Source organism: Culex quinquefasciatus, chromosome 2 (genome assembly GCF_015732765.1).
Source record: "Culex quinquefasciatus strain JHB chromosome 2, VPISU_Cqui_1.0_pri_paternal, whole genome shotgun sequence".
Lineage (NCBI taxonomy): Eukaryota > Metazoa > Arthropoda > Insecta > Diptera > Culicidae > Culex > Culex quinquefasciatus.
Genome location: NC_051862.1, coordinates 118,037,589 through 118,058,396, shown reverse-complemented (window position 1 = coordinate 118,058,396; position 20,808 = coordinate 118,037,589). Strand labels below are relative to the sequence as shown.

Genomic DNA, 20,808 nt, shown 5'->3' with positions numbered 1-20,808 from the left:
TGCAGGCTACTGGCCATCGCGGCTTGGAGTAGAAGCCAAACAGACCAACCAAGTCAGTGCAGGCCGCCGTCGAACGCGAAAGTGGCAATTTGCATAAATTGGTGTGTCATTTGCTGCTCAGGTCTCGGTCTTGTAGAACCAGTTGACGGGGCCAGCAAGTCAGCCAACACCAGCAGTACCTCCTGCCATCCATGGACCATAGACTGTTGGATGTGTCGCCGCGACCATGGAATAACGGGAAACTCGTTAAATGTAGGCACACCAATTGATTGGTAAATCATTGGTTTATTGCCGATAAATTTGTGGCCCTCTGGCCAACTCACGTTTTGGTAATTGATTTACCGGAGGATAAGATTTGAAACAGGTGATCAATCAGTACAGCAAGGTAGAACACCTGACAAAGTTTGAATGTATTTTTTAAGCAAATTATCGAAATCTATCACTGCTTGTACATATTGGATGCAATTTTTTACTTGTATGAAGTGATGAACTACTCAACTTTCCCCTCAACTATGAAGAATAAAGAGGTTTACTCAACAAGTTGCCAAATGATGATATTTTCAACACGAGTCGAACATTTATCCAGCGAGTGACTATGGATCAACAAACGATACACCTCTCGTAATTTATTAAAAAACAAAAACAATTTAAAAAACATCGAAAATCTTTAAACGTAGAATTGTTCTTAGATAGTTTAACAACATTTTGCCAAAATATGGTTGAATTTGATAAACTCTACCATAAATGGCAATCGTTTGAAAATTGCCTCAATTTCACTCCTTAGAGGGACATAGATAGAGTCAAAACATCTCATCCAACAGTGTTTCTTGTTCGTGGGAATCGTATTGACATGCTACAATGTTTGAAGTAGATTTTCAAACATTCAGCTACCTTTCAAACAATTCCAACAAAAATATAAGACAGTATTTTTCAAGAGGTTATTTTTGGCCAAAAACGTGCCTAACTTTAGACAGCTGCCTAAATGACAAGATTTGTTCTAGGAACGAGATTTTTCAGCTAAGTCATCTTAAGATGTCCCCAACACAACCCTTTTTACTGAATTTAGTTTCATTGAGAAGATCCTGAGAAATTACACTTTAACCCTATATCATCCCCTAGACCCAATGTCACCCCCACTGTTGCTGTTTTGGGATAAACTACTATGTAAAAGTGATGGAGGCACCAATCTCCTAAAGGTGGATTAAGTAGTCTTTGATAATAATAGCCCGAACTCATTATTTTTTCGCTGACTTATCATACACAAGATAGCATTCAAGCAACGAATCGGGACACATTGAGTGACAGCTACTGCACCTTTTTGGATATTTTTGACTAGTTTTGGCAGGGGGTAGCGAAGAAGCCACCATCTTGGAAGTTCAGATAGCAAACACTAAGAATCAGTATTATACATATTACTTTGGTAACACGAAGTGTGTTATCCTGGTTAAACTCAAAAGTACCGTGCAAATGTGTAAAACCAAACTGAAAAATGTGTAATGCCGATTCTTAGTGTACGGGTGCACTGTTTGATCGACCCAGAGAAAAAAAGCAAAAAAAGGTAAACAGAAAAACCTTTTTTTCGATATGAATTTTCAGCCAATATTGGGATGGAATCTCCAAGGATATGATAGAATTTACCATCAGCAACACAATTCACGTGTTTTTTCAGACATTTATCGTTTGAACTGCGGGAAATTTGAAAATGGGTTATGGGCTACCATTTGACAGTTATGGCCTATCTACAATCACTTAGCTTAGAAAATTTCACTTAACTTAGGAATTTGAATCAATGGAAATGAATCTGAGTTTCTACAATGGAAAAGTAATCAAATTAGAAACTGACGTTTGGTTTGGAAAATTTCAAAATCTACGGTAAGTTGACGTTTCCATATCAAAGGTAAACAAACAACTGCATAGCAACGTATATCAGCCCAGCAAGTTTTCTAAGTTGATTGTGGATGACGAACGTAAGTTGCAGACTTTCCTAAGTAACTACTTTACTTAGATGTTCTAAGCTAAGTGATTGTAGATAGGCCATTAGTGCTTTTGTTGTGGGCTCTCATTTGACAACCGTGCTAATGTCGACTGTTTTCAGTTTGCTTAGGTCAGAATAGGGTTGCCCAAGTTTTGGATAGAAAAGGCACAGAACAACAAAACAAGTGCATTGCTTTCCAAATTTTTAGCTCTAAGTGCTCTAAATACTGCTGGTCCTATTTAAATTGTAGTCTCTATTTGCTCCAGTTGATGGTATATATTTTAAACAGGATTCCGAAGAACTGACAATCTCATATCGACATCCCCGGATTGATTTTTCAATCGAGCCCAGGGAGTGCAACTTTTGAAAGTTTTCTCCTTCTCCCTTGTTCTATATGTCACCGCAATGCATATTTTAAACTCAACTGCAATTAATCAGCTTATGGCGCGCTGAACTGGAATCTGCCACGGTCATTATTCTGTCTCGAGAGGGGGACAGCGAACCATGCCATGCATGTCTGCTCCTGTCGTCTCGAAAGGGTGGATAACCTTTAATTAACAACCTTACTGAGTTTTTTTTTTTCTTTTGAAAAAGCAGCCTGTTCAATAAATATGCGCGAAAAAGACCCAATCGATACCAATAATTTCCGAGCGGGTGATTATAATTCACTTGTTGTTTCATCGATCGGTTCGACAACCCTGGCAGCATGTTCTCGACGACAATCCGTTTTGATCGTGCTATCTTGTCGTAGTCGCTTTTTGACGATTCGAAAAAACGCGTTTTCAGGATAGGCTTTGAATAAACAACAACCAGAGCACACCATGTAAACAATAACAAATACGTTTCATTGAGCTGACGATTATGTGTATTGTCACAAAATTTGATTGAATTTTGTATAAACAGTGCATGCAAGTGTGACAAAACGTCTTCCTAATGAATTTCCTTTGGTAACTTGTCACAAGTGCCGACAAAGTCAAAATAGCACGATCTGATCAGAACTACTTTCGCATGAAGAGTGCCAATATTTCAAGGAGTATCTGTGAAGGCCTTACCCAAATAGGCATTGAACGTTGCACAATATGACGTCCTTAACTCAAATTCTACAAAAATGCACGTACGAGAAGAAGCACCATTACGACGACTTTGGCGACTACCTTTATTATATTTAGAAAATGGAAAAACGAAACTATTGGCACTACGCCCCCCGGGGCATGGCCTTCCTCTAACGTGGGATTTCTGCTCCAGCGCCTCTGACGAGACAGGAGAAACCGGGACCGACGTTTTACTTCACCATCCGATAGAAGCTCAGTGGATAAGGCGGGAATCGAACCCGCGTCTCATAGCATCATCGGGATCGGCAGCCGAAGCCGCTACCCCTGCGCCACGAGACCCACGAGATTTAGAAAATGGGTACATTTCTAATGAAACTCTTGTTTACAATAGCAGTTAAAAAACGTAAAAAAAATCATATCTTATTTCAAGAATCTACAAGGTGAAACATTATAAGCACTGTGGACACATTTAATGTCAGATAATGGTGGATAAAATGTATGATTATATAGTCCAATTAGAAGTTAGGTACACAAAGCCTGCTCCGGTAGAATCGCAATCCAAAGGTCGTCAATTCGAACCCTTGAGTTATAGGTTCCTTGAAGTAGAAAGAGGTTTGGGCGCTCTCCCCATTCATGTCTTTGGACTTCCTGGTTCGAGCAGAAACTTACAACAGAGACCACAAAAACCCGGGGTCGTTAAAGTGGATGGTTTGATTTTTTTTATGTATTTGTCGAGATTTGCTTCTGATCTAATTGCTGTTATACAGTCATCCCTCATATTCGGAACAGTTTACAGATCGGCCAATGTTCCAAAAATCATAGCAAATCGGTAATTGAACTTAATGATTCGCTTTTACCTTCATTTGAAAGCTTTTCATGCGATCTTTCGAATGCTGTATCGAACAACTGCAAATTTTAATTTTTATGTCAAGTTTTTAAAGAAAAACTTTGACCCTTGAAATCCACAAATTCGGAACACTTTTTTCTTACGGATGTAAACAAACTTTGGATCTCTCCAGGAGTACATATTTGTAACAAAATAATGACTTCACACACTGCAATCAGTATAACTCAAGCTTAGTGATGTTTTATCCATGGTCTGATAACTTTTTTTGTGAAAATATCAGTTTAATCCAGGTGTTCCATAATTGTGGGAGGCACAATAACATCCCACAATTATGAAACAGGCCATTTGGAGACAGTGTTTTGCTGCTCTGGACAAAATAGTCTTGGAATGAAGTTTTTTGTTCTAAAAGTACTACTTTTACTAGTAAAATAGTAAGAAAATGTCCAAATAAAGGTCCTAAAAATAGTAGGGTCAAGAGAAAAGCTGCATTTGGCATGCTATTGACAAATTATCACAAAAGTGTTCCGAATTTGTGGGTGTTCCGAATATGTGGGATGACTGTAACATGTTTTAGGAAAATTTGCATTGTAGTGAATCAGTTTGTTTTTAAACCATCAGGGTCAAATTCCTTCTTCTTTTCTGAACATGTTTACTTAAGACGGTACAATGTCTGCAGATTCCTTTATTTAAGAAAATTCTACACTGTGCGCCCTCTGATTAACTGCAATTGTGTTTTTTTTTCGCCCCGGATCGACGAGCATGGGCGGCCTTTTTTCGCTGACGGTCACGTTCCGTCAGGAGCTTATCCTTCCGGTGAAACGAATCAAAACGGACACGCACAGGGATAAATTGCTGCCGCGTGATGTGCAGAATTGTCCGGGCATAATCGACGTAATGAGGATGAGATAAATGTCGGTTGTTCGTTTTTGCTTTTCGAAAAATGTTTTAAGTAAGCAAGACGAATGACGCAGGAGAGGATATATCTAGGTCAATCGTTGAACATTGAACCTGCCAGTTCTGCCCGAATGATTAATCAATTAAGAAAGGTAATCGCCGGTGACAGTTTGTATCGGCCCTGCTGTTCCGTCCGCCTTGGCACAGTTTCCGAGAAAAGTGTCGAGCCTCTCGCGAGGGCTTCCAACTATAAATAGGTCCCCATCCGAAGCGTTTGCGGAGAAATAAAAAATATCAAATAACTATAAAACGCTTAATTTAGTATGAATTCAGCCGAAAGACAACCAAATTAAAACGAAATAAACCATAAAAGGGGATTTCAAGCTCAGGCACCACAGAGCACGAGCGTTCGACGGTTTTCGGCGCTGGTACTTAAATCCCCGTTACTTTCGTACCAACTTTCGGCAATAACACCCCGGGGAGAGGAATTTGAATGTCATCTTCGGTTCGTTTTTGGCCATTCTCCGGCTTGTTTTTCTGCCGGGAACACCCCAAGATTCCCGCCCTTTTACTCGCAAAACTTATTCACACAAATATTTCAAGCATCTTCACCATTATCGTATTTTTTAACATTGCTACAACGGCAAATGGCAAAAATTTGGCTGAATTATAACACCAATAAACATGGCACTGTGTCCATGTAAGGGCATCGACAGTCACAGATGAACAAAAATCCCACACCCAAATTAATGATTTCTTTCTCTTTGTTCAACGAAAAACAAAAATCTTTCTCTTTATTTTATGATTTCTCATCTCCACTTCAATTATAACCAATAAATTAACACCAAACTCATTCCAACTTTTTTGTTCGTTGCTGCTCGAAAGAACCATCCACCAACATTCAAAAGTTATTTACGGCTGTCATAACTAATTTCGATTGTTTGTTTTATCCTTTTATTTCCAGCGATGGCAGCGGAGGTGGTTCGTCCTGTACGATGATGGAGAGCTCACATATTCGGTGGACGAGCACGTAAGTATCAAACCAATAACTCAAGATTATCAAATTGAAAAAAATAAACGAAAAATGTTTACCCTTGAGTTCCTCAAACAGCGGGGGATGTTATAACCCCCCACAGAACAGCACAAATGTGCAATTTCAAGGTTGTCTGAAGAATTTAAGCTACAGTTCAGAACTCGCTCTCAGATGAGACACTTCTCAACAATGGTAATCGTTTAAGGCTTCACAGTAGGAACTCGATTTGTATACACTCAAAAATTTATTTTTTTTTAGGAAATTTTAAGGTCGTTAAAAGGTGAAGAGTGGCCGTAGCTCACGGTGTTCGCTTTGTAAGCGAATGGTCCTGGGTTCGATTCTCATCTGCTCCCAACGAGAAAGTTAAGGAAATATAAATTCTTGAAACTTTGAACATGAACGAAAAATCAAAAGTGCTCGAGGCGAGCCTGCAAATCAAAGCAAAGCAATCCACTTTAAAGACCCCCGGGTCTTTTGTGGTCTCTGTTGCAAGTTTCTGCTCATTTCTAGGCGTCCGAAAGTTATGTATGGTCAGTCACCCAAATCCTCTTTTACGCAAATGGATAGACGTTTTACGAAGCGAGCCTATAGGTATACCAGTTATCAATTTCAATCATGGATCCCCTAAACTAAATCGTCCAACGTCTCTTGATTTTGTTTTTTCATCTGTTGATCTTGAAAAAAGTGTGTGCTGTTAAGTTATAGACATGACATGCATGAGAAAAAATAATGATGTATAATAAAAATGCAGCAAAAATCCGACTGAAAATGTGTTTAAATTGAATTATGCAGTTTTGAAACTACTAACTTTTCACATCATTTTGAACAACGAAACCCAAGATTTCAAATTATATTTTCCAGCAACCAATTTAAAAAAAAACAGAATCCTAAATTTCAAGCCTGATTTTCGAAATTTCAAAACCAAAGGTATTCATAACAGTTCTGCCTTTATGAAAAACTGCAAAATAAATATTAATGATTTTTTCCTAAACTTTTTTCGTTTTAACCGACCTTAAAAAAATATTTGCCATAAGGGTCATTCGCACACAAAAATATAAAATCCGAAATCAGCTTTTTGTCATTGTTCTCAAATTTGGTGGAGCTGTGTATACTATTAAAAAATGCAAGAATCCTCAATTTAAGCAAAATTGGACCATCCCTTCTTTTTTGGTACCGCCCAAAAGTTTATGATTTTCGACTTTTTTCAAAAAACCTATGTCGTCACTTTCCCTAGTAACATTATACCGTCAGTGGGGGTGACATTGGGTCTGGGGGGTGAGATTGGGTCAAAGTGATTTTTTACGGATTTTACTATTTCTCAGGTTCTTCTCATTGAAACTGAATTCTGTTAAAAGGGTTGTGTAGGGGACATCTTAAGATGACTTCGCTGAAAAAATCTCGTTCCTAGAACAAATCCTGTTATTTTGGCAGCTGTCTAAAGTTGAGGTACGTTTTTGGCCAAAAATGACCTCTCGAAAAATCATTTTTCTAATACATTTGTTAGAATCGCTCGAAAACTACCCAAATGTTTGAAAATCTCCACTTCAAACATTGTAGCATGTCAATACGATTCCCTCGAACAAGAAACACCGTTGGATGACTTGTTTTTACCATATCGTTGTATTTGAGCATCATTTTAGTTTCATTTGACCTAATGTCACCCCCTCTAAGGGGTGAGATTGGGTCAATTTTCAAACTATTGGCATTCAAGGTAGTGTTCATCAAAATCCACCATATTTTGGGAAAATGTCAGTAAACTATCTAAGAACAAATCTACGTTGAAAGATTTTCAATGTTGTTTAAATTGTTTTTGTTATTAAGAAATTACGAGAGTTGTATCGTTTTTTGACCCATAGTCACCCCCACTGACGGTAGGTTTTAAGTAGACCATAAAAGCCCATATAGGCCGTATGAAAGTTTCCAGAACCATGATAAAACCTGTAAGTTTAAAAATGTTACTAGGGTTTGTATTAATAACTCGAATGCTATTTTTAAAACGAAATTGGACGCTGAATTGAATGGCGTTATCAGATTGTGCTTTTTGCACAAATTTATTGTTGGGTGACTTGAAATTCTTTGATATACCAAATTTATAAGCTAGAATTTGCAGTATTTCCATACCACGCGATTTTCTATTGACCCTTTTTGACATACACATACACATGACATGCTTTTGTTCTTTTGAAAAGGTCTCAATTAGATTAAATTCTTTTCATATCTGGAGTTTTTTATTTTTTTTGAAAAGGTCCAATAAAATCGATCTTTAATTTATTTTAATTTTTGTATTTTTTAATCCGGCTGAAACTTTTTTGGAAGCCATTTTGCATCATTAGTTTTCCCATATTAATTTCCAAACAAATTTGGCATACAAAAATGATACATGAAAATTCAAAAATACAGTCGACTCTCTGGCTGTCGATCTTCTCGATATCAATAATCAATGTTGAGATTAGGTAGAGTCAGCGTCACTGAATTTCTTTGAGCAAATCTGGGCAACCGTGTTTAGTTGGTGATTAGCTAAAACTTTATTTAATTCATTAGTTTGGATACAATCATAGTAGAAGCTTTACTTACAATTTTACAGTATGCGAATTACTTTTTAACCAACTTCTACGTTAATTCTCAAATGGCATCGGCTTGGCCGGATCTTTGTCGTACTTGTGATTTCTGGTCGTTTCTTTTGCCTTTCTATCGATCTTCTTTTTCCTACTTTTACTTCTCCTTTCCACATTTCCAATAGTTGGTAATGCCCTTAAGAAAGATTTGTTCCCACTCGGCTAAACCTGTAGTGGAACGTTATTCTCGTCGCAACATTCTCCCCCCGGTAATACGACCTGATCAGAGGAGTGTTACAAAGAAACTTATTTGCTAGAGAATAATTATTGAACAAGCGTCTTGTTCCCATATACACACCACCCTAATGCACAGCTGAATGCTATTGGTTCTCCTACTTTCCCTGCACGCACTTCTGTTGGTGCTGTTAGGTGTGTGTTGGTCAGTCCAATCAGTAGGCGCGGCCTAGCATGTTGGTAACCTTTTATATCTGTTTCCCTCAAGTGACAAAATGTTTGCTTCAATTTCTTTGCTCTAATGCTTTGCTTAGGCATGCAAAGTTTCGTTTGAGTATGTACGTTAAACAATGAATATTTTTTGGTTTCATTGATACCCGAGATTTGAAAACCCATGGTCCGAGAATTGGTATTCTGAGCTTTCGTCCCATCCACCCACTGCATACTGAAGTCTTCAACTGGACCGTCAAGCTGTAACTCTTCAGCTAGACTGCTTTCCACCATCGTCGCTGTTGATCCCTCGTCGATAAACGCATACGTGTCCACTGTCTTGGATTACAATCGTACCGGAACATATTTCAGACCAGCAGAAATCTCCGTTTTCGACGACGTGAAACATGCTCCAGATGTCGAAGGTGGATTCTGCAGCGCTGTATGCAGTAGTCGATGATGTTTCAGACCGCATCCCTCAATTCCACAAGCTGTAGCGGTCTTGCAGGGCCACGGCAGATGTCTGTTCAGGCAGCTAGGACACAGCTGCGCTCTGTTTACGTTGTCCCAGCGTTCACTGACCGGCATTGTTTTGAACACTGCACAGTACTGAGACCGATGTCCGTTTTCGTCACAGATTAGACATCGATTATTCCTCTCTCGGCGGCTCAATCGCGAATCCACCTCCGGTACTTGATCTCTTGCTGCGTCACTTTCACAACAATGAGCATCCTCGCGTTCTAGGGTATCTCACGAGTTACAGTGGTGACCATTGTGGAGGTAACTTGGCTGGCTGCTACGACGATCTCGTACATGAAGGCACTGAAGCTCGCAATGTTCACCACACCAAGAAGTTGTTTGTGAGTGGCCCATCTTAGTTTCATATGTGTTGGTAATTTAGAAACCATCTCTTGCAGCAGACATGGGTTGTTTAGATGGTCGTGAAGTCCAGCAGCCACAATATGATCTGCCAAGTTTTGCACTGCTAGCCCAAAATGTATTAGTGAGTTGAGGTCCTCACTGTCAGGGGCTTGTATGCGGCGAATTTGTGATAGTAAAGTTGATATCAACAAATCTGGCCTACCGAACAGTAACTTCAAGGTGGAGATCACTTGAGGAACACACTTCGGCAGCAGAAGCTTACTACTCACAGACTGGAGAGCTGGACCTTCGAGGCAACGCTGTAACCGAATCAAATTTTCAACGTTGCTGAAACCACAGGCTTCCGTGGAGTTGTTGTAGCTGCTAATAAATATCGGCCAGTCTTCGGGTCTACCACTAAACTTGGGCAAATCAGATGGGATGACCTGACGCGCAAACATCTGTTGAAGATGATCCTCAGTGTGTACTTTTGTTGGCGATTGCTGAACAGCATACAACCTGGTAAACTCGTCTCTCAGCGCTGCGCATAACATCTGGGCTTCCCCGACCGATGATGTCGAAGAAAAAGTGTCCACCAGAGTTTTAGTTTTCCCTTGTATCGTGTCCAATTGAGTTTGTAGAACAGCGAACTTCTTCCGCAAATTCCTCTTTTCCACAACAATCTCTTCCTCCAGCTTCCGTAGGTCCAGAACAGTGAGCATCAGCGGTCCATATTGACACATTACGGCGGAACATTCCTCGCAGAACCATTCCGGGTTAGGTGTGGAATTGTTCCTACTCAAGCAGCCTGCATGGTAGCGAGAATCACACTGCAAACACGTAAGAAAATCTGCACGATTTGCCAGCACCGGTTCGTTGCACTTTTTGCAGTTGAACTCCATCGTTGAGTTGCAAATTCCGCAGGAGTTTGTAAAATTTTTTAGTGTTGAGATTAGGTAGAGTCAGCGTCACTGAATTTCTTTGAGCAAATCTGGGCAACCGTGTTTAGTTGGTGATTAGCTAAAACTTTATTTAATTCATTAGTTTGGATACAATCATAGTAGAAGCTTTACTTACAATTTTACAGTATGCGAATTACTTTTTAACCAACTTCTACGTTAATTCTCAAATGGCATCGGCTTGGCCGGATCTTTGTCGTACTTGTGATTTCTGGTCGTTTCTTTTGCCTTTCTATCGATCTTCTTTTTCCTACTTTTACTTCTCCTTTCCACATTTCCAATAGTTGGTAATGCCCTTAAGAAAGATTTGTTCCCACTCGGCTAAACCTGTAGTGGAACGTTATTCTCGTCGCAACACCACCTATCGATGAATTCTTCAGTCCCTTCAATCTGCATACTTCAATTATCTTCATTCCTCGATATTTCCCCTTGCTTGAAGGATCTCTTCCTCGACGGTCCCTTGGATTCTGATTGCCTTAGAAATCTCTTCCGGTTGTCAATAATTTTACTTTCTCATGGCTTGCATAGACATTTTTCTTGGCGAAACGAAGCTTTGAAGGGTGTTTGACATTAGTTTGTTTTTGTTTGATGGACGTTGCCATGATTCTCTCCCATAGCTGGGTATCAAGAAAAAAATATTTTCGATCGAGTCTTCATTTTGCATCGTTCTGTAAACTGATGATTCTCTTCCTCGACGATCCCTTGGATATTGACAACCAGAGAGTCGACTGTATTTATCTTTTGAAGGAATTTTTTGATTGATTTGTTGTCTTCGGCAAAATTGTAAGAAAAAAATGATACAGGGTAAAAATGTTTTTTGGTGATTTTTAATTTAACTTGTTGTCACAAAACTTGACCCTTTTGAAATGTAAGTCTTGCTTTGAAAATTTTGAAAATCTCGCTTACTTTAGGAAACCCATGGCGCATTGGTTGTTTTGAAAAAGTAATCTAGAAATATTGTTTTCGAAGAGATCGGAAAATTTCACGAATGTTTCATATTTTAACATTGTAAATCGGACCATTAGTTGCTGAAATATCGACGTTAGAAAATGGTGGGTTGGTTGGGTGAGACTTAGAAAACATCAATTTTCCTGTTTGAAGGGGTGAAGCGATTTGGGCCTTCGATAGCTCGGCAAATCACCCCAACATCGACTTGCAGGATTGAAGATCCACTTGCCTGTCTGCTATAGCTGGTGCTGCTGGTCGTCTGTACAGGTCAACGCTCGCTGCTCGGGGTCAATCACCTTCAGCCGATCATCCAGGGCGAGACGGCCTTGTGAGCTGGCCAATACGGAAGACCGCGGAGGTCCAAGTACACAGAACAAGTAAAACACACGCACGTGAAGTAAAACTAAACACATTAAAATCCATCAGTTTGGACAGGTAAATAAATGCTACGCGCGGGTTAGGTATCCGACCTTCCTTGCCGATTGGCGGTTTACGACTTAACGTGAAATAGTTTTGTAGATCCTGCTGAACCTCGGTATCATGCGCATACGGGTCGTGCGATGCTCTCTACTCCGATCCTCTCAGGGAGAATCGGAGTAGACAACCGCTCCCCCTCACACCACCACAGAAAACCTCGGTGATGACCCATCGATGATCATGATGACCGCTGACCTCTCACTTACTCGCATTGACCGTCAGCTCAAGTCCCGTACAGGTCCAGAGCGATGGACGAGCTGTGTTAACCGTATTGGTGAGAGATCGCGGTCCAGGGTTGTAGTTCGTAGGGGTCCCGGGGTCATCACCGAACACTGTTTTTAAACCTTTGCATGGCAACAGCTCAGCAACTAAGGGTCGAATCAACAAAGTTCAAAAAAGCAAAATATAGAGAATTACCGAAGGCACCAAAAAAGTTTCTGCCGGATTAAAAAATTCAAAAATTAAACTGCTTATATACTGAATTTATAAGCTTGAATTTGCAGTATTTGCATACCACGTGATTTTCAATTGACCCTTGTTGACATACTATCATAGCTTTTGTTTTTTTAAAGGTCTCAATAAGATTGAATTCTTATTACATAAACAGTAAAACAAATCATGCACAGCAAAAAATCCGATGGTAAAATCGCATGCAAAAGCATGCTCATCACCTTCGTCAAAATAAACATTTAATATTACACACTGCATGTACAATTTTTGCAAACACAAAAAAAAAGTTAAAACCGACGGGATTCAAACCCAGCACCAACAGTAAGGACTGGCGCGATAGCCCACTCGGCCATCAGACCGATGAAAAGTTGTAAGGATAAACGCATATATGAGCTTGACTTTTCAGTCAAGTAGGTTTCCTATACTGATGGGCTACATATTTCAGGGTGTAAAATCACATAAAATTGCACAAAATAAATAATGCAATATTTATTTTACACCCAGGCCTTTTACACGCAGCTGGATTACTACTTTTTTAGCTGTGTGGTTATATTAGGTATATCTGGGAATGAGTACATCATTTATGTCAGAACAAAAAATGTATAATTTTCAGGGCTGTGGAGTCAGAGTCGGAGTCGGAGCCGGAGTCGGTAGAGTCGGGTCTTTTTGGAGACCTGGAGTTGGAGTCGGAGTCGTCAAAACTCGAACAGCTGGAGTCGGAGTCGGAGCCGGAGTCGGAGTCGGAGTCGGAGCCGAAAATTTCTGATATCCCGGAGTCGGAGTCGGAGTCGGAGTCGGAGTCGGAGTTATCTTAAATTACTTTAAAAATGTGTTTTTTTATTTCAGTTTTGCTATTAAACAGCTTATTTTACAAAATTTCTTATATTTTTAAATGTTTTTTAACACTGGAACGCCCAACGCATGTCCAACTTACACGGACGCCCAAGCCTCCCAAAAAAGTTGGAACGGTAACTTCAACTCGCTGGTTCTCGGGCATAACTCACCCAATCAAGACGATTCTTTTTTCTAGTGATTTGTTAGGATGTCTAGATGATCCAAGAACTTTGCAGAATTCAATTTGATCAAATCTGTAATTTTTGCGACCAAAAACATCGTTCCAACTTTTTCAAAAAAGACTGCCTCCGCGGAATTTTCGGCGATTTTTTTTTTACACGCGAAAAAAAAAGTTGGAACGATGTTTTTGATCGCAAAAAATACAGATTTGATCAAATTGAGTTCGGCAAAGTTCTAGGATCATCTAGACATCCTAACAAATCACTGGAAAAAAGAATCGTCTTGATTGGGTGAGTTATGCCCGAGAACCAGCGAGTTGAAGTTACCGTTCCAACTTTTTTGGAGCCTTGGGCGTTGGAATGTTAAGTCGCATGCACTGCGTTGCCATTTTTTAGCCATTATGATTTTGAAACTTTTTATTGTGATTGGAAAGCTCTGATTGTGTTATTTCACTATGATCGCAAAATGATAACCTGTTAATCCCCTCTTACCCAAGTATGTAGTATCATAACTCAAAAAATAGTAAACAATATTGGTTTTGTAGTTAGGAATATTATATTGAATCTTGACTGCTTCCTATTGCCTATATTTAGAATAACTCTTCCAACAAAAAATCAACGAAACTGAAAAAAAGATCAAAGAAAGTTGCAACTAATTTTGAAATAATCATTGAATATGTTAAATATGGATGTGCGACAAAAGGTCGAAAGACATAAAGTCGCATTGACAAAAGGTCGAATGCCAAAAGGTCGATAGACATAAGGTCGAAAGTGGACAAAAGGTCGAATGGACAAAACGTCGAAAGGACAAAAGGTCGAATGTGAAAAAATGAAACTTAATTTAATAAATAAACATTCCAAAATCAACCTATTCTTGGTTGTTGAAATATTTTTGTGAATTTTTACATTCTTTCAAACATGAGCAGTTCTTTGAAAAAAAATTCAACATTTAAAATATTTTGGATGTTTTTTTTATTTAAAAAAAAAAACAACCTATTCTTGGTTGAAATTATATTTTTGTGAGTTTTTCCATTCTTTCAAACATGAGCAGTTCTTTGAAAGAAAAAGCTCGATTTCTAAAATATTTGAGAAGTTTATTTTTATAAAAAAAACCACCTATTCTTTATTGTTAATATTTTTTAAGTTTTTATTTTATTTAAAAAAATTAAAAACAACTCATTCTTGTTTGTCGTAATGGTTTTGTGAACTTTGTTTTTTTTTTCAAATTTTAGCGGTTTTTTAAAACACTTCTTATAAAATATTTTATAAGATTTTATTTTATTCATAAAAAAGGAGAAATATTTTAGTGATTTTTCAGTTCTTTCAAATGTTAACAGTTCCGAATCATGAAAAAATATTGCATATTAAATATTGTTGCAGGTCTTCAATCCTTATTCAATCTATCCTTCATGGTCAAATTAGATCCTTAGAAAAAAAAATGATTTCAAAAGTAAATATATAAAAAATCGATCCTATTTATTTATATTCTAAAAGATAACTCCCCTCCCCATTCATTTTCAAAAAGTTTCCGACAATCCGGGGCAAGTTTTTATTCAGAAGACCTCTGAATTTTCAAGAATAAAGAAGTGAAATTAATGAAAACCGTTCTTAATACCTTCCTATAGTTGTTTTTTTTTTTGATTTTTATGCATTTAGACTCACATCAATAGTTTTTTTTAGTTCGACCTTTTGTCCTTTCGACCTTTAGTTCACTTTCGACCTTTTGTCCATTCGACCATTTGTCAATTCGACCTTTTGGCATTCGGCCTTTTGTCATACATTCGTTAAATATATCGATTATCTTAATGTTTACTTTTTATCTACTAAAATCTGATAATGTTGATCCCTAGGCAAACTATGTTGACAGCGTTGAAAATTATCGTTGAAAAAATCTCATGATTTCAGTACCAAAAAGAACCTAAAAATTAAATGTACAGAAAAAAAATTTTTTTTTTTCTACCGGTAAGAATTTTCTTATACTGTATGTCCCACGCCAATATTACGGACTGTGATTATCATTGCAAATCAAAGTCCTTAGAAAATTTCTTCTTGGAAAGGTAGCTTAAGGGTCCTTTTTCCATCCGATGGAAGGTTAGAGCAGATGGAAATCGAACCCATGATCATCCGCTTACGATGCGCACAGCTTAACCATTCGACCAAGCCTGCTGCCTGACTTTGGCAGTCAATAACAATTTAATATTTGATTTTTTTAGCTTTTGATAAATTTAATGTAAATTTGAGGTTAAGTAAATAAATCCAAATTTACTTACACAATTGTTTTTCTAACAATGCGCTCAAAACCGGAGATATTTTTAGATTTTTTTTTTCAATGACGGAAAAAAACTTATAACCTAAATTTTTTTTTTTGGTTTTGTGATTCGAACATATTTTTCTTGAGAAAAACATGACACTTAGAGAGTATTTAAATAGTCCTATTTATCAATGTTTTCAAAATAATAGTTAAGTAACTTTTGAAACATTAAAAAATATTTGGAGTCGGAGTCGGAGTCGGAGCCAACCATTTGTTAAAAGCTGGAGTCGGAGTCAGAGTCGGAGTCGGCTAGAGTACGTAGGCCGGAGTTGGAGTCGGAGTCGGTTGGAGCTGAAAGCCGGAGCCGGAGTCGGAATCGGAGTCGACTAATCTCAGAAAGCCGGAGTCGGAGCTGGAGTCGGAGTCGTTTGAAATATGACCCGACTCCGCAACCCTGATAATTTTACTTACAAAAATGATTAAATTTACTTCTTTTCTTGTATAATGCAATTTGTTCAGTCTTAATTGTGGTAATATTACATAATAAAAGAAGAAATATAAGGCCTTCAAATTAAACACCTTCCAAAATTACACAATTTTTAACTGTGTACTAGGGTACCCAGTAAATATGACCTCCTGCTTCACAAGCCGAAACGGTTTTTTGGGTTATTTTAAGGTTGAGATTAACTCATTAATTCCCGAGCCTGAGTTTGGTAATTAAAAATGTTTTTCATACAAAAATGACATTTTTAAATTGCTAATAACTTTTCAGGATCGAGTTTTACAGCTCTGATATGTTCTACAAAATTGTAGAACATTACAATTCCAATAAGATACTCACTTTTGAAAATATTTGGATGGAAATAGCGCACCGTGCAGACCAAACAGTAAGAAAATTGACATTTTCATACATTTTTTTCCATTTTTCCCATACAAACTTCACCTTCGAGTATCAATTGGTAAACGTTAACCAACTTTGCTCATATTTGGCAATATAATATATAACATAATGTAATATACTTATATCCTAAAATAGCCCAAAGAACAATAATCAGCTTGTGGAGCGAGGTTTTAAAAAAAAGTCCCATATTCTGGGCACCCTACTGTCTACGTACAAACGGACAATTTGGTCACAGCAAAACCAAAATTTTTAAGGTCAATTTTTCTATGGCTTTCATTAATTAATAATGTAGATAAATCACACAACATTACCAATCTTACACTGTGTCCTTTTTTTATAAATTTCAGCCCGAAACAATTCCCCAGGCCATAATCGACATGACCAAGGTGCTGGAAGTAACCACCGCCGAGGATGTCACCAGTCACCCGCACTCGATTGCCATCACGGCTCCAGAGCGGGTCACGTTCGTCAAAGGTACCTGCCCCGAGGAGACCAAGTGGTGGTTCAATGTGCTATCTGCCTTTCCAAAGTCAAAGGTTTGTATATTTTGGACGATATATTTTCAATAACCAATAATGATCTGTAATCCACAGGGCCGACATAAACGGAATGCAACATTTCCTGGCGGTCAGGCAACAACAATATTACAGTCACAACGTGAGTATTTGAGATTGAATTCTGCCAGCACATTTTTTTTTAGAACGCACCTCGCGTGGTACTCAGATCCATTAACATCTGCTGCGCAAGTCGCACTGCTTCAAAAGAAAAGTCCGCGCCAGTCCAATCGTCTTCCTCATTCCTGATGCAAATTTATTCATAATTTCACAGAAATCGCTTGCATAGCACAAATTTCTCATTTCGCAAATGGTCTATTGAAAGTACCGCTAACCCTTTAGAATCTGGAAGAAGAACCGATGCCAAAGTGTAATTGAATTCCAGCGCTTTTCTCTTATACCTCTCTCTCTCTCTCTCTCTCTCTCTCTCTCTCCCCCAAACCTGAACCCGAACCCGTTCCCCGATCCGGTGGTGATGGAACCAATCGCACGCGGAACCGCAGCCCCGTCGGCCGGCCGGAATCGACACAATTCGTACCACAAAGACACGCTGCCGTCGCCGATTGCCAATCTGGAAGCGCTGGCGGCACCGTGCTCCTGGAGTCCCGTGGACAACCTCAGCGTCGCCTCCGATGAGAACAATCTCAATGTAAATAATGAAAATTCCTCCTCCGCCACCACGATCATCAGCATCAGCACCTGCGGCAGCAACAACAACATTAGCAATAATGGCAGCTGCAACGCGAACACCAAAGGTAGGCAAATCTTCCCTTTCTAATTTTAATGTTTGATTTGATTCTGGTGGAACTAGATTTCTGTTCTTATTCACAACGAAGGGACTATGATCAAAAATTGTTAGCATAAAAATCAAAATTAATCGTGATAAAAATCACCTTGAAAAAATAGAAAAAAAACATCAAATTTGTATGCACCTTCTATCTGTTTTTTCGCTTCCGTTTCCCGGAAACCGGAATGGTGTAGGGGAGAGTGGGGGGACTTGATCTCCGGGGACACATGATCCCAAGCCTGTATCTCGTCAGCATGTGGATAAAACAATTAGCTTTGTTCTAGAAAGTTGTGCGAAATTGACTAAAACTCATTGTAGAAAACAAAGAAAAAAACTAAAAAAATGTTTAAATTGAGTTACACACATTTTTCTAAAAAGTGCTGCAAAAACCTTCCAAGAGATCTTTTTTCTTTGTTTTGATAAGTATTGAAAATCCTCAAAAAAAATCAAAAAAATAGTTTTTATACATGAAAATGAACGTTAGATTTATCGTCATACTATTTTTACAATCAATTGTTTAAAAAAGTGCGTTTAAATAATTGGGCTGGGTTTTTATACATAGTTTCCTTTAGTATAGTTGTACATAACTTACTGCAGTTTGAACCATTTTTCAAAAGTTTTGTAAACAAAAATTACCAGCTTTTTTAAACATGCTCAGTTTTGGTCCAAAAAAGAAAATTTTAGGTTTTTAAATATTTTGCATGCTAAACTTGTTATATTTTGAACACAAACGTACAGGTTTAATGTGATTTTGCTGTAACTTATAGAAAATTAAAAGTTTGAATGAATAAGAAACATTTTGTTTAAGATTTCTTCAAAATGTTGAAAGGGGGATCAAATTACCCCCAACATTTTGAAAATGCCGGTTTAAATATTTTTTTTAAAACGCTTGGCATAATTCGAAGAGTTTATCTGATGAAATACCCTTATCAGCCAAACATAGTTGAATGTCTAAGCTTTCAATTCATGCAAAAAGTTCATAGTTTTGTGAGAAATTGTCAGAATTATGTGTGATACAAAAAAAGGGGATCAAGTCTCCTCACTCTCCCCAAACCAAATAAGGGGGAGAGGTGGTAATATGCACCCCCTGAGGGAAAACTGTGATTTCTAAACCATAACAGCATTTCTGTGGAAGCATTTTGTTAGATGGTCTAAAACAACTTATATTCTTCGTCATCCATATAAAAAAAGTTTTCAAAACCCTCAAAATTGTTTAAAAATAACAATTTTCTAAAAAAAAATTGTTGCACCACAACATCGGGGCAAAATGCACCGGGTAAAAGCAGTTTTCATTAGTCACCACTAGATGACACCGCTGTTTTTTTACAAAGGAGCGGTGCATCTTGCCCCGACCACGCTTTTAATATAAAATTCAATTAAAAACACATTTTTCCATGATTTTGGAATCATCTATCTATAGAATAATGAAGATTGTGACAAAAACTTCATAAATTAACACCTACAATTTAAATAAATGCTTTTTATATTGTCAAAATGTCATATTGGAAGTTCAATTGAAATTAGATCAAAACACAACATTTTAAAGTTTTACAAATAACTTTAGCTTTTTCCAGCATGGTTTTACAATGTTAAGCTTCCAATTTCTATGATTTTTTCTCCGGAAAATTATTTCCAACACCGAGAAAAGCAGGGGATGCATTTTGCCCCAGGGGTGCATATTACCCCGTCTCCCCCTAGTTAAAACTTGGAGCGTTTGTTTAGCGATAGTAAACGAACCGATTGCTTCAAAAATGTTGACTCCATCATTCATTGTTAACTTTAAAAATCGATTTTCTCGAAAAGTTCTAAATGGTCGTTATCACAAGATAGCACACAACAGACAATATGCAAAACAAAGGGTGGCCCGCGGAACTATTATTTTTTTGCCACCCCCCCCCCCCCCTTCCAAAATCTTGTGCAAAATCTTTGCCAAAAAATATCCTTCAAAAATCGCTTTATCTTGAAACATTTGGTCACAGAGTCGAAACGATGAAAAAAATCTTGCAAACATAAGTTTTTTTGTTGCTGAGCCAATGTATTGTGAAAAATACTAAATTACTAATTTTCAACATAATTCAATGATTTAATCGAATCTCGGAAAGGAACTAAACAAGCTACATTGCTTGACAATAAAATTTATATTTCATGTTTGAAACTCAAAATTTGTTTGTTTACCACGCCTATAAGTATTGTTTTTACTATATTAAGCCTCTGTATTGCATGAAAAGTGCGTAACATCGACGGAATGGTTTCTACTTGTTTGAGTAGAAAGAAACTCACTAACGACTAGTAAACGAGTGCGTTGATTGGAAAAATGTGCAACAAAATTGCTGTCGAACGACGCACGAGAAAAAAATGGCCAACAAGCCGACAAATTGAAAACATCGATAAAGAAAAACCCGCAGCAAAAAGAGGCAACGCAGAAAACAATAATTATTGACCTTCTCGAGAAGCGTTCATTATTTATAAACTTTTCACATCGCTCTCTCGCGCACAGAAAAACAACTCCGCGCTTGCGTTTCTTCTGTTTGTGTTGTACAGAGAAGAGAGGAAAAAAAATCGCCAATTCTGAACTCCAAGAAGGTTGGAAGCTCTTTTGCCGCAGAAGCTTCGCAACGATTCCACTTTCATCAGTGTTGTTATTTTTTAAATACCAGCTGCATTCGTTTAAAATGTTTTCATTTTCATTTTACAAACTGTGTAGAATTTCCCGTTCTCTTCTTACACCTCTCTTTGCCTACACTGCGCACGGCCTCGAAATCCGCTCGCAGCGCAAGAAGATTTTTCCTCGTGGAGGTCGTTTCGTG

The 20,808-nt window shown here is 38.0% G+C and overlaps 1 protein-coding gene across 3 annotated transcripts in view; it reads left to right on the top strand.

Moving 5' to 3' along the window:
• Positions 1 to 20,808, top strand: part of LOC6041325 (protein outspread) — a 302,805-nt gene that overhangs the window by 222,223 nt on the left and 59,774 nt on the right. For all 3 annotated transcript variants that reach the window (XM_038254900.1, XM_038254899.1, XM_038254901.1), the window contains exons 3-6: positions 5,733 to 5,798; positions 17,008 to 17,196; positions 17,254 to 17,317; positions 17,718 to 17,969. In XM_038254900.1, coding sequence (XP_038110828.1) covers positions 5,733 to 5,798; positions 17,008 to 17,196; positions 17,254 to 17,317; positions 17,718 to 17,969 — 571 coding nt within the window. The remainder of the gene's footprint in view (positions 1 to 5,732; positions 5,799 to 17,007; positions 17,197 to 17,253; positions 17,318 to 17,717; positions 17,970 to 20,808) is intronic.